Consider the following 15074-nt stretch of genomic DNA (forward strand, 5'->3'; position numbering starts at 1 on the left):
CTCATATGAAAAAAGTAATTTAAATCACTGCAGTTTTATTGGGGGAAACTATCCTGCCTAACCGGAATTCTCTGAAGAAAAACCTGGTTTGAAAGCATTTTTCTCACTGACCCACAGAGGAATCTATTCAGATCAAAGAGAAGATGGAGACTGATAAAGGTATCTACACTGCATAACAAATAAAATCTGTTAGATGACTACAGCCTTGACCTGCAACTTGTCTAAGCCAAAGAGCTGTTGGGGCTTCCTACAAAACCTGCCACACACGTTCCTCTAGAATTTCCTCAGAAGGCAATCAGGCATTAAGGTCTCATTTCAGAAGTTAGCCAGTGCCCTAATATGGTTTGCACACAGAAACCAGAACTATTAATCATATCAGCCCCACAATGTCAGCAGAGTCATCAAGATCTAGTTACACAAGCAGGTATATGCACTCCTTGTTTTGTATGTCTGACTTAAGATGTCTAAGATATGAACACAGTCTTCCGCCGTCACCAATAAAGGTGAATTCAGAGCTCTTGAGAACTGACTGTTCCCACAGACTAAGGAAATCTCAGGAAGGCAGGACCTTCACTTAGATATCTGCAGTGGACTGTATGACTAAGAATGTGCTATTACATAAAAAGGCGAGGAACTCTTTCCTCTGTGGCTTCAAGACAGGTTGGCTGCATCCAAGCTTTCTGCTTGGAATGGTCCTGGGCACATGTGACCCTCTATCCTGTGCTTGGCAACACTGTTCAAGAATGGATAGCTGGTGTAGTCCAAACTGGGCCAAGGATCACACCAATAAGTCTATGGATGATCCTGTGCTTTGCCAAGCTGTACAAGAATGAATTGCTGGTATAAGCCAAACTGTGCCAAGGACCATGACAAGGCTATGGATGATCATAGCATAGTTAGTACTCAAGGCTATGCTCCAGTCATGCTTCATGGCTTGTAGGTCCCAGCCTCTCAACCCATCTCCCTCATAACCTGGCCAAAATCATCAACTGTGGCTACAGCTTGTCCCAAATTTATCAAGTATCTAAAAGCACCTATAAAGCTGATAATATTAAAGAAGTCTGGGTAGCCTGCTCCAAGGAAAGAGCATACAGCTCCACTTCTTGATACTGTCTTCAACTTGCAATTCTGAAGATATTTGAAGTTTTTGAATTCTGAGAGGACACCAGTAAAACACAGCACTGTGATGCGAAACGTGATTTTTACTCAGTAGCCTTTCCAGAAATACCTCGCCCTCCTGGTATGATTCCCCTGAGTCCTACCACCTTGCAGACACCAACTAAGTACAAGAATATTATTGAAACTCAGATTGCCCAGTAGTGGCAAACAGCTGCAAGGGTTGGCTTACTTATTGCATGTGCCCCATTCTCCTCTCCATTCACAGTGGCTTCTCCGTTCTTTGGTGTGTTCTGCTGGGAAACAGCAGTCGTCGTTGCTCCCGCTGTTGCTGCCGTTGCTGCCGTTGCTGCCGCTGATGCATTGGCTTGTTGCTGAGCTAGTTTCTCTCTGAATGCTTGCTGCCGGGTCTGTACAACATCAGGCATCACCGCGTCTATCAGAGACAGTGATTCTATTGGCCTGCCGTCAAATACTGTACCATCCTGCAGGGAAAATGAGCAGAAGTGAAACTGCAAGTTTAGGATCTTCACCAGGGAGGTCGGCAAAGAGGTAATGATATAAAGAAACAAAACCATGTTGTGTGAAGATACTGCACTTTGACTTAACCAACAGTGCCACATTGCTACAGATTGTCTCTCTCTCAGATATATGATGGTGGTACTCATGTTCTGTTTGGCAAATAAGTAATTTATTGGAATTTTATAGAAAATCCAGGGATATGAACTTTTTACAGATGCAAAAAAAAATGCTGTGGAAAAAAAAGTCTGACTGATCACAGAAAGTTTCTCTTTGGTTTGTATTTGGAAAAAAATGTCATGGCTAAAGCCACAACAAAGGCAAATAGACTTTGGTTGAACTGTTCGTCTTCCTGCATGCGCAGGAGCATAGGAAGGGAAGCAGCTGATGAATAAGCTGATGAAGAAGCTGATGAACCTCAGCCAAAACAAGATGTGTGTACAAATTCAGTGGTTTCTTACATGGCGTTCATCAGCCCAGCACCACCAGTTGTAGCTGATTGTACAGGACTGCTTTACAATTATTTTTCCTTTATTGCGCCAGTTTTATTCTTAATAGTCATGCCTTTCATTTCGATTTCTGTAAATTGGCTTCAGGTTTAACAACCAACTGAGTTAACCTTTAAGGGGTCCTTTTTAAAACTTAATACAGACTCAGGTCAACAACTGCTATATCTAATTAGCTTTCCTTCACTTTCACTTTCCTATTATCTTAAATATAGAAAAAGGTTTTAGCAGCCTCTGTAAAGAGACATTTTACTGATCTTCTGCAAACTCCCCTTAATTCTTTGAAATAATCAAGACCCAGAGGTGAAAGATCTATGTTTGAGGAATAGCAAATAAGATTAGGATATGGATAGATGAGTAGCTGGGAAACAATATAATTTTCAACAGATAACAATAACTAATAAAGAAAAATAGCCATTTGGCTGACTAGTATGCTTCTGTTGGACTATTCATTGAATTACCCCTTACAATTACAATATTAAGAACATACATATTTGTTTCCTCATGGGGAAGAAAAAGGAGGAAAGAGTCATTAGAGAAGAAAAATATGAGCTCTCTTTCTCCTCAACATTTTCTATGTAAATGACTCTACCAACATTTATTTGAATCCTGGCTCAAGTCCTTGCTACGCAACAAAAAAAAGTTTGGCAATGGACTTTTAACTTTAAAACTGCTCACTGGACTATTTCTATGACTGCCCTTTCACAGATCAGAAACAGTAATGTTATGCACGTTAGTTTATAGACTCACCAATTACTTGCCGCTTTTAAGTAATACACTCACATAGAGAAGCATGTACGTAGCCATTATTGGTGTCCAGCCATCAGAAAGAATGGCTTTTGCTTTGCTGTAACGTACTTACAAGTATGTATTTCAACAGGATCAAACCATGACGAGAGCAACATAAATCTTAATGGTGACAACATGCATATTTTTGTATTATTCTCTCAACTGAGGCCAGTTCTGAAGCTGGATGCACAGGAGCAGACCTCTACAGCTGTCATACGACCTGAACTGATAGGTGCTGTTCATGGCTGGAAGTTTCTAACTGTGTAGATCCAATTTCAGGCACAGGGCAAAATGTTAAGTAGCAGCAAATTGGGACAGATTCCTAACACTGGTTTGTTATTACAACTGCATCAAAGTGCAGCTTGGCATGAATGTCAAATGTCATTGCCCCAATTAAAAAATAACACATATACAACTCTTAAACACGGTATTGAGTCATAAAAAGAAAACCACACGGAATGTTAGTGATAAAACCAAATGAGTTTCCAAACTACACACTGCAAACAACACAACCTTTTCTCTATTTTATATTCCTTTGTTCTCACCCATGCTGTTCACATGCTACATTCAGCTAGAGAGGAAAAAGCAATAGCTTTTCATGTATTAATATTTATTACAGATCTCTGTCAATTACAAATATCTACGGTAAATATTTTGTAATGCAGTACTTGCTTATCTGTCATGCTTCACTCCCTCTCGAAGCACCATGCCTTTAAGGTTGGCAGGGCAAAAATGCTGGCTTTTCCCACATCCCCTCTTTTTTTTCCCTGGCAGTTCAAGGAGAACAGAGACACTTTTGTGGCTGCTCATACAATCCCCGCAGACAACCCGTGCCCCAGCCAGGGTCAGAATCTACACACAACCATTTTGCTATGTACATGAGAGGACGATGCCTGGTCTTACATGATTTGAGCCAAAGTCACTGAAATTAGACAGAACCTCTCCAGTGGCCTCCGCGGATTTTTCACCAGGCTTCTCATGGCTTGCAAGCAGTGCTGCCTGCTAGCAGGTGTCAGGGAGTGAAGTTTTAACCTAAACTGCAGGCCTTTCCTGCCAAATTCTGCTGTGACCTTGAAAACACAAGACTGTAAACACAGACGCATTTCCTTGTCTGCTGCAAGAATCTGCGCGCCCCGGATTTGTTGACCAGGGTAGTGGAAACACCATAAAATCCATTTAAGCAGCCCAAAGAAGGCCTCAATGCCGCAGCTAAAAACTTGAGATACATTTCTACCTCAGAGCTTTTCAGCTCTCTGCTGGGGGTGGGGCACACTATGAGGAACAAAAAAAAAATAATAAAATAAAGCCAGAACAAGAGAAACTTGATGGCTTGCGTGTCCGTCCGGGCTGTTGGGATGCATGGCTTGGCAAGCCCCGGCGTGCTGGTCAGCAGTGGGGGTGGGGGTGGTGGGAGGAACGGTTACTTACTTCATTGATGCTGATCTCAGCCTCCACATACTGGAGCCCCTTCTGGAGGATGGAGATGAGTGCGGCAGGTGGCACTAGTGTTCCGTTGATGTTGGACTGGCTGATGTGGCTCTCAATACCGAAGGTGAAGGCCGAGTGGGAGAAACCTGAGAGCAGGAAAAGGAAGCCATGACATGAAACCTAAATGCACCGGCCAGATACACCTTCACGGTCTAAAAATAATTCTGCTCCGAGATCTAAGAGCCGCTGCCGTGTAAGCTGAAGGACGCGGGCTGGCTGCACGGAGCCAGGGAGGTTAACCAGAGCCATCCTGACCCCCCCCACCCCTGTACACATAGAGGAAACCATACAGCAATAGAAATGCACGCGGAGAAAAATAACCAGAGAACTGCACTAACTGAAAACAAAAACAAACACATAAAAAAATAGGAATCGCCACAAGGGCAAGTCCAGTGAAAAAAAAAAGTGATCCAAATCTTCATTTCCCTTGCTGCATTTTAGCGTGGGTGTTTTCCAAAGATAAATACTTAAAACCCTATCAGGACGCAAGTTGTATAAAATCAAGCCATAGATGCAGCTGACGCAGGGGAGCCATTCCCTTATACCAGAGAGGAGACTTCAAATCCTCCACTCATTTATTGCTGAGTACATTATGACGCGCAGAGCATTGCCATTACAACTGAAAACAATAGAAAGGCTGCTCCTGTAAACCTATTTTTTTCTGAAAGTAAACAGTAATAGCAAAAGTAATTAACTGGGATCTGCCAAACAGCAGATGACAAGCCAGTGCGGCAACCCATCCTTTAACCAGAAGTCTTTCTCTGCCCTCTTTCATTTTTGTCATTGTCCTAGAAATAAGGGGCAATGAAGGTGATGGCACTGAAAATTAAAGAATTTTGCTGGACACATTTTAAAGAACGAGCTGTGCCTTAAACGCTGGCTGCAGCTGCTGGAAACTGTTGCTGGGTATGGAGGCAAGCGCTGCAGAGCCACTGTACGTTGGGGCAGATGCGGGAGGGGGAAGGGAAACAGGATGTAGATATAACTGTAGGAACCCATTTATCACCACACTGTCTCCAGAGCATTAATCTAACATTAAAAGCCTTGGGGAAACCACCCATGCACTGTCTCAAACAGGAAGAGCCCTTGCAGTCTCCACCGACTAGACAAGAAAGAAGGAAAAAAAAAAACTCAGAAGAAAAAGAAAGCAGCTCTCAAATGAAAATACTTCCGTTAAATATAGCTGTGCCTCTTCCCCTTGTCAACAGTAGTTTCATTTATAGTTTTGTCCGTTAAGGGATTTCCCCCATATCACTGCAATGTCCAATTGTGTGTGGGCTGGAGGATGGGACTTTGGGCTTGCTCCACAATAATGCTTTCTCTCTCTCACTCAAATTGTTTTCAAGATCTTTTTTGCAGCTAGCTCAATTATGATCATAGATAGATAGCAAAAACAAGCTGGGAAACAGAATGCCTCCCACATTTGAAACCGAGGTATGTCTTTCTCTGTGATTGTCTCCCCCTACACATTTTATTTTACCACTGTTTTTCTCCTCTTCCTGGTAACAGCCTCTATCCTTTCTTTTCCCGACCCTACCTTCCCTTCTTGGCACTGCCCCAATTTTGGTGAATGCTTGGGATACTTTTTAGGAAGTGGCAGGTCCACCTATGAGCAGAATTATGTAGGATTACAAGGCATAAAAATAAAGCACAGCAAAATACACCTGAAAAACTGCAGCATCGTTTATCTAATCCTTGGTCCAATTCTTATCCTGTACTGCTTTTTATGTCCTGGTCTAGTTTATGAGCTGCTGGACCTCCTGCTGCATCCAAAATAGCGTGTTAAGATCTGCAGGGCAGTGTTTTTCCCTTGTTATTAGTTTTGTAGGACACCTAAGCACATTATTGGGTACCACAATGAGGAAGAAATCAAGCACTGAGCATACACAGCCTGTGTCCGAGAGATCCAGGGCTTCATCACCCAATACTGAAATCTCTATGTATATACAAATACACGTCATGCAACTAACCAGAATTAGAGAATCAGATCCCACTTAATTTATATTTACATGTATTAAAATTAATCATCAACAACTGTAACACCTTCTTGAAAAGGAATGGACTTTAAAATGCATGATGGATAAATCAGCAAATCTACTTAAGAATGGAGAAGAATGAGATAATTAAGCTGTCGTCCAGAAGCACTGAAGTTGACGGCTAAAAAAGCCAGCAGCTAGTTTGCAAGTTGGCAGCTCAGAAAATTGTAACATGGTCTCTGATTCAATCAAAAGGTGGATGGCATAAAAATGGCAACCAACAAACATCAACAGAAAATGTAAAAAAGTGGAAAACCATTACTGTGGATCTACAATAGGTTTAATTTTAACTATGACTTCGTACTTCTCATCATTGCATTTGGTATCTTGCAGACTTTTTAGTTGTCTGCTGGCGTATATCAAGCCCCGTCTTTGCCAGCAGACAGACGACTGTGGCACACAGCTCACCTCTTAATCCACTACTGAGTTACCATGTCCCCAAAGAGCAACACATCTCACCTGGCTGCACACAAAAGAAGGAACTTCTCAGCACAAAACCCAGTTGTGTTATTGCAATGAAGCTTGTGATTTTACTGTTTTTCTTGATCCTAAGAAACTATTACCAAAGCACCTGTCAGATCAGGAAAAACAAAACTCCTGGCTACACTGTCACTGAAGAGCAATCTCACTCACACACCTCCAGGAGTTTTGACAAACTTTCCTAAAATCTTATCTGATAAGATCCAAATACTGAAAATCAATGGAGCGAAACTACACAAGCGGGTGCGGCTGGACATTGTGTTCCTCACCCCTCTTGGAAAAATCCTTCCATACAATTGTAATTAGAAGAAAAACAAACAAACACAAGAGAAACAACTCAAACAGACCACCGACTGATAGCTAATTACCTCCTGATTTCTTGTACTACCACAGCATTTATATAAGACTCCTATGAAGTAGACTGGTTTTAAAAGTAACACACACGGTTAACAAAATCCTGAATGAAGCTGTACCCACATCAGGTTTCTGATAACGCTGAGAAATCACTTGAGCTTTGCTTTTATAGTTACCAGATGTCATCAGTTCTCTTTGGGGCTCTGCGTGTGAGTACACTGAATTATATAGCAATGTTGCAGCTTTACAGTTCAGTCTCACAAAAAGGTGATTTCTATTAAACAAAGGCAAGTCTTTTTAAATGCTAGCTTGTGTTACAAATGTTAACTTGGCCCTTCTTCTGCAGCTCATGAAACCACACTGGAGAATGCAAAGCCAAGACACGAGCGCCCCGTCCCCTCCTCCAGTGACTCTGCACAGGCTGCCAAGGCAGTTGGGGAGTGAGAGCAGAGACAGAAGGTACTCTGCAAGTGGGGATATGAAGAAAGGATGCAGTAGGGATGACATGAAACTACAACAAACCCAAACTCAAAATGCTGTAGTAGCAGTGAAATGAATGAAAATTGCAAATCTGTGTCCATATGCATTATTTCTCATAAATTCTGTCATTTTGGTGACTGTAATAATCACTCTATAAAACAATAACCTCTATTCAAATAACACCAATAAATGAAATCTTAAGGTAGTAAACCCTTTGAGGACACATGCAATGAGACTATGAGCTTTTGAGGTTAAAGACATGAACACAAAGGGCAGAAGGGGAGAGAGCACGGCCACACACTGAAGCGGTTTCGTACCAGTGAACCAGATAGCCACTTGTGCCGTGACGTAACCAGTGCCCTAAACGGCACCTTTTGGCAGACTTGAAAGAATGGCTTCCAGGTTTTTTCTACCTCAAAAAAGATGGGAAAACATAAACTGTCAAACTAGGTACAATCTGTCAATACATTGTCATACATGAAAAAAAGTACCCAAATGAACAGTGCAGAAGCTGGTATGATCACCTTAAAGGGAGGTGACCTATCAACTGTGGAATAGTTGGTCTTGAAACATTTTACTGAGCATAATGGGCACAGAGTATATAATGAATGCAAAATTACTTAAATGCCCCCCCCCCCCCCAACCCAAACACCACATTGCTATGCAAGTGTTTTTGACTAGAAAATGGAGTGAAATTCCTCTCTGAGAGATTCCTGCACCTTTTTGTACTGACAGAGACAACAGGTCCTGGTTCTGTGCTGTATCTTTTCCCACACTGAGGTGTCTATATACACTCTCAGTGGTACATACACAGCCATTTGGGAATTCTTGCCCTAGGCAGTGCCAAAAAATGCATATGTAGGGCTGTGTTTTGCAAAATTTCCGTGATAGATTTTGTTGTAACTGCAAAAATGGAAATGATCGAGATTTTTTTCCCTTGGCTTCTCCTTTTTCAGTTAAAAATGGCCTCCCCTTAAAACAAGATTTGTCATCGATCATAAAATGACTAAGTTTTCTTTAATGAACATAATGCTGCTCTTTGTGTGCTTGTTTGATCTGTAGGCTATGCACTTTCAATTGTTTTTAATATGCCTGTCAAACGTAGGTGTAGGAAAGGGCACTGGGCAGCCATGCAGCCTGGGGAATGCCTCATCTTCTCCAGAGATGTGTTGCACCTCCTCTGGGCATGAAGGATTCTTCCTTTTAGGCATGTGACTGGGGTGCTGCCGAGTATTCCCTGCGCTAGCTCATCTGGCAATCACAGCTCCAGCTAACTGACATTCACTAAGTGCTCCTTTCATTTTCCAATCCCTTTAGCACTGTAAAAAGCAGTCTTGTTTAAACTGCAATCTTAAATTGTAACAGCTTCAGCACCTACGGCTGCGTTTGTACAGGTGGAGGGAATGACAAAGAGGGGTCTGTGGAAGCAAAGACTTCTGAAGCGATTCAGTCTTCGCTGGTAGTTACCTTGGGGATGCCCTGATTAGCAACAGTTAATGGCACTAGTTTTCTGTTTGTGAACTAACTGGACTTAGTTTTCTGTGACAAATTTAACTAGTATACTGTTCAAATAATTTTTTAGAAAACAGATGTCTCTAAGTTATTTGCAAATTATTCAGTTTAATTATTCATACTATGTGATTCTTCACTGAAACATTTGTTATTGTAGAATGAAACAGAGAATAAGGAATTATGAACATCAAATTGCCTTTCACACACACCCCAGATATCTTTATGATGAACAGCCTCTATCTCAATGCTGAGTACAAGTAATAACCCATTCCTACAAATCTTTGTGTAACAAATGCCCAGTGTGGCCCTCTGTCCTGGAAAATAGTGAGATTTCATATGGAGGTCTGTGTCAGTGTGATTTCCTTTAATAAATTTTCCTATTTCTTTAATTCAAGCAGTCAAGATGGAGGTTTTCAAATCCAGGGATCTTAGGTTCAATTTCTGGAAATAACTAAATTAGTGATGTTATTACTTCAATAGAAAGAGAGATAAAAAAAATAACAAGGAGGCATAAACTATCTGACAACCCCTTCTTTTTTTCTGTAACAATTTAACTACCTCCAGGTGGAAATAATCAACATTTCTTATTTCACTGAATTCTCCGACATTGCGTTGTCTTTCTTTTTGGAAATTCCCAATACCAGCTCTTCCAATCCTCATCTCTGAAGTAATATGCCATTCTCTTCAAAAGTATTTGGCAGGTACAGGATACAAAAATGAGCAAGGTTTTAGAAATTATTAAAACTTCTGGCTCAGCAGAACCAACCTGCAACTGCTATAATGGGATCCAATGGCCATCTCAAGTTTTCTGGCTGCATGAGTGCCTGTTTTCTTAAGGCACTACTGCTAAGACTTTGACTGATGTAAAATTTGTGCAAGAATGGGAAGGCACGTAAGAGCTGACTACAGGCTGCAGGGAAAAAAAGATGGTTGTGAGAGGGTAAGGGAAAGACATCTTTATGACCATAAATGAGTATATGGGCAAAAATCCCGGGAGATTTAGACACATCAAGTAGAAATATTCCACAGTGTAATGAGTCAAAAGAAAATCACATGCAGGAGGAAAACATGTCCCCACACAGTTCCATCGGCAGCTTTACCACGTTACCAAACCCAAGTAACTCCAAAGCTGCCCGCACAGCTGGTTGCCAAAGAAACCAGATGCAACCAGTGGAAAAATATCTTCCCAAATGTGATGTCTTGGTCTTGGGAGTGCCATCTAAGCAGGAAGGCAAGAAGGGAAGAGTGGTGCAATGTGGTGATCTGAAATAAATTAGAGCCCCACCACCGCAGTTTAAAGAAATTCCAATAAAGAACAGTGAATTACGGCCATTAACAAAATCATTTCCTCCAAATACTAATGATGTACAAACAGCACAGTTAACACTAAGTTAAGACTTTTGTAGGTCTAGATTTACCAGTGTAAAGAAGCAAGGGACACGTATCACTAATCTGAACGCAGTTTCTGGCTGCAAAACCAGAAGCAAACTCTTTAACTTAGACCAACTGTGTTTCCCTTAATCTGGGGCCTAACACATGCTAATGTCGTTTCTAAGGTAAATGACACAATTTCTTGCTTGTTGCCTAAGTGAATACAATGATGTTCTTCACTGTATTTGGCTGCAGCTGCCATTTTAGAATCTAGTATTTCTCCTTGTATGTGATGCACCGAGTCAGAATTCAGAATGTAACATGGATCTGTATCCTTGCTTCTCCTTACATTTCTGTCTAAATGTAATTATGTACCCACAAAAATATGGTCATAAAACCCTAGTGTACACTCTGCATAGTGTACATATGCAGAAGTTTCACAAAAAGGACACCGGTTTCTCTGAAATACGTTCAGTTGCAGTTAGTAAGAGCCTGGAGCCTCAAGCCACTGCTAAGATTCTACAAACAGTTAAAAAAAATAGGTGGGCAAAAATCCTACACCACATCTTGTTTATTATTCACAGCAGACTGAGATTCTTCTTCTAGCTGAGCTTTTTCTTTCTTAGTAATACATTCTAGAGTGCCTCTCTGGTTTTGGCAGTGTCTGCTTATTTTTGAAGACTTACCTTCACAATTACATAAAGGGCTTAACAAGGACACACATTAGCAATTTAAAACAGAGAACTGCAGTTGAAATATATTTTTAGAAAAATCAGCTGAACAACAGGGCTTGTACATTTGTTTCAAGATTAGGATTGCTGAACGATTAAAATTATTTCCAGAACCCTGGGAAATGTGTCCTGTATTACAAGCTCTTTCACAGTCCCTGAGAAATATAAAGAAAGGATCCTTAGCTGTAGCTTGTGTCAGTTGCCAAAATTACAGTGTGCCTCGTTACCCAAAGTTTTGTAGAAGCGATTATTCACTAATATTAAATGTTACACCCTTTTTCTTGGATATTTGACCTGTTCACCTTCTGCCAAGAATTCAGAATAAATGTCTGCTACCCAAAATTATTTTATTATGTGCCAAAGAATTTTTTGGCAGGCTTTTTTTTCTTTTTCATGCAGGAAAATATGTTGGATAAGATTAATACAACTTGGAAATCATCTTTTGATGAGCAGTACTTGGCACTCACTGTTTAAGACTTTCTGAGGGCTGCAAATTAACAAAAAGAGAAATATGATACAGACAGAAAACAGAACATGAGCAATGGAAAGAGGAACTTAAAAAAAATCTTTTGAAAACCAGGTCTGAAATAATCCCCTTTTTCACTCACTCTGTGTAAATTAGAATGACAATTGCAAACAACTGTCAGCACAGACCTAGCAATTTAATGCAACTACGGGCAAGGTTTGAAATAACTTACAAAGGCCACAATAATAAAAAAACCTCCCATTTTTCTTCTAAATTAATGGGATGCTGTTCTCTTTTAGCTCTGTCCGTGGAACTAAACATACAAAGAGATGTGCATCGTTTTAAGGATCACGTTTATAGAAGAGACTTTCACAGTCATACATACTTCACATTTTTTTTTCAAGTAAGCTATGTTCTTCTATTAGTTCTAATATACACCTACAAGCGGTGGCAAATAGGACACCACAGCTGACACTCACTGGGCATTCAGAAACTTCAGCACCAGGATGGTTTCTGCTGATGGTGACTACAAATGGAGTCCTAATACAGCTATGCTGCTTAGGTGTGAGAAGGGGTGATTTGTAACTGCCGTGGCTGTGCAGGCAGAAAGTCCCCAGCGTGCAGGTTATCAGCAAAACTTGCAAAGCTGCAAGATACAGCTTTTTTCACTGGGCCTGGAGAATCATAAGGAAAAGCAGTAAACTGACAAATGCGTAGCACTTCACTGGTTTTACTAGCAAAGCCATCTTGACCTACAGATATCTGCCTTCCACTCAACATCCTATTTTCTTCATACCCCTATAATACTGCATTTACGCAAGCTTTAAAAAACAGGACATGAAGTGATCAGAACCAAAATGCGTGCTATGGAATAAATTTGCAAAGGTGTAATTGTTTATGTTTGTGTAGCTTAAAAATCACTGTGTTTGCTCAGTGTCTGAGATTCAACACCGTACAGCAACTTTCAGGCCAAAGAAAAATTAGAATAGCCAAGTTTAGAAAACTGTTAAGAGACCTAGAAGGAAATACCAAGTAAGCAGGGTTTTGCAAACGGCAAAAGAACAAGATCCTCAGTGTATTTTTTTTCCTTCACAGGAACGTACAAAATTCTGCACCAAGTGTTGCTTTTCTTACATGGCATTTATATTGCTGTTCTTATGCAACAAGGTAAAAGACACGGAGAAAGAAGTTTTCAAAAGGACTTCTTGAACTGCATCACAAAACATTTGAAACTATTGTTTATATGTATGTATATAAAGTAGATATCTGGTCACAAAACTCTAAGTCTGTGCACATAAGTGCACATAAAAATGGCCCTCATGTAGCTTATTACATTTTTTTGAAAATATAACTGGAACAAAGTATGACGAAACCAATAACTTCTGTAGCTGTAAAGGTATTTTTTCCTCTCCATTGTAGAATTTGGATTTTGGGAAGCTGACCATCAAATACTGCTAGTACATATTCACTGCTCTACCAAAAAAAAAAAAGTGCACAGTGTGGTTTTGACTCACACATTGTTTCACATGACACAGGGGTGCTGTTGGCTTAGAAACCAATTTGCTTATCTTTAAAGGAAGGTGGGAGAAGTATTTACCTTTCACCTTTCAGCTTCATCCTTCCCAAGATTTATAGCTTTGATAAGTTTTAAAAAAAAGTTTTGGAACTGCAGCCTGATAAAGCTTGTTCTCTTCTAATGCTAACCCTCATTTTCCTAAAATGTACTTAATATTTGCAAAGAGAATAAATGATTACTAGCAGGGAGAAAAACTGTAGATAATAATACAGTTCTTATTTGAGAAATGGATTTGTCTTTTCAGCAGTCATCCATCCTCCAACTATGAAGTATAATTTCAAATTAAGAGTCAGTTTCACTGTTTCTGGAATCATACAGTCATTTCCTCCCTAGTTTAAAAGAAATACAGAAAGCAGGGGAGAGATTAAAAAAAAAAAAGAGCAGCAGTTTATTAAAACCTCTCATAAACCCTTTTGATAGTACACTCTATTTTTACTACATACATATTATGCTGGGAGAAGTTATATATATGTTATGTTTCATTATATGCAATATATATAGTTACAGATGGTTTCTCATTAGATAGGAATGCTCTTTCTGGAATGACTTTTAGGAAACACTTTTATATAAACCAAACCTGTTTTTGTCAAATTTCTCAAGCACTCTTAAGCAAGAATCACTATAACACGTATCCATTCCTAGAACAACACCGTGGCTTTTATTTATCTCAAATAATTCACAAAAGGTCACAAATGTTGGTTTTTGATCGAACTTCCAGTATATCAGAGATTTGGACCATAAACTTAGGCCATTTCATTTTAATTGAGTAGGCTGCCCCTGAAGAGGATAACACATACAAATATGGCTGCATGCTCACAAATCAGATCTGTACTAAACCATGAGAATTAAAAGTGGAGTTTGTATGGCTCCAAAGCCTAGTCATTGAAAAGCTGAAAAGGTGAAAGAAACCCTGCCTTCAGTCGTAACACCAGTTCCTGAATTCTATAGTTAGCATCTTCTTCATACTGCATTTATATTCACCTGCATATATATTCACCTATAAAATCACAAATAGTACTTTGCAATAATAATAATTAAAAAAAGTTAAATAGTGTCCGAGCACACCTGTAATAGTCTTTCCTCAGAGGATTTCAATACATTTTAGGATCAAAATCTTTCACCATCTGCAGAGGTACTGTACGTACTATAAATCTCACTTTAAAACAGGAATATCGAGGCACAGAAATTTTAAAGCCAGGTTTAAACACCCAGTTTTTACGTATTTCCTTAAAAAGCGTATTATTTACTCAGTAACACGTGTTCAGCACTCAGTTACACTAGCACAAAAGTACCTGTCCAAATAAACACTAAGCAAGTGCACAAGCGTCCTTCTACCTGTGCAGTTGAGTTTCGTCTATGAACAACAGTTCCTCTACACCGCAGGCAGACTACACGCGGCCCAAGAGCCAACGATAACACGTATGTAGCCACAAATAATGCAGCCATAGATTGTTACTGAAACAACACTAAAATGTGTGCTTTATCTTTGGCTGGCAGGATGTCATTTCAAGGATGTAGTTTTCCCTCGGCAAACAAAAGGTCTCCATCCTTACTATTAGAGCACAGCTATGCACACAGCTTCAAGAGCATTCCAGTGACTATTGAGTTTAACAGCCCCTTTATGTACAGGTTCTTTAAAAGGTCTTTGAG

At 40.0% G+C, this 15074-nt stretch overlaps 1 protein-coding gene across 1 annotated transcript in view; it reads right to left on the bottom strand.

Moving 5' to 3' along the window:
* The window catches only part of TBL1X (transducin (beta)-like 1X-linked), a 180474-nt gene that overhangs the window by 32948 nt on the left and 132452 nt on the right, over positions 1 to 15074 (bottom strand). Inside the window, exons 5-6 of the mRNA XM_009885959.1 lie at positions 4359 to 4504; positions 1349 to 1601 (exon numbers count right to left, since the gene is read on the bottom strand). Of these exons, the coding sequence (XP_009884261.1) occupies positions 1349 to 1601; positions 4359 to 4504 (399 nt within the window). The remainder of the gene's footprint in view (positions 1 to 1348; positions 1602 to 4358; positions 4505 to 15074) is intronic.

Source organism: Charadrius vociferus, unplaced genomic scaffold, assembly GCF_000708025.1.
Source record: "Charadrius vociferus isolate BGI_N301 unplaced genomic scaffold, ASM70802v2 scaffold105, whole genome shotgun sequence".
Taxonomy (NCBI): Eukaryota; Metazoa; Chordata; class Aves; order Charadriiformes; family Charadriidae; genus Charadrius; species Charadrius vociferus.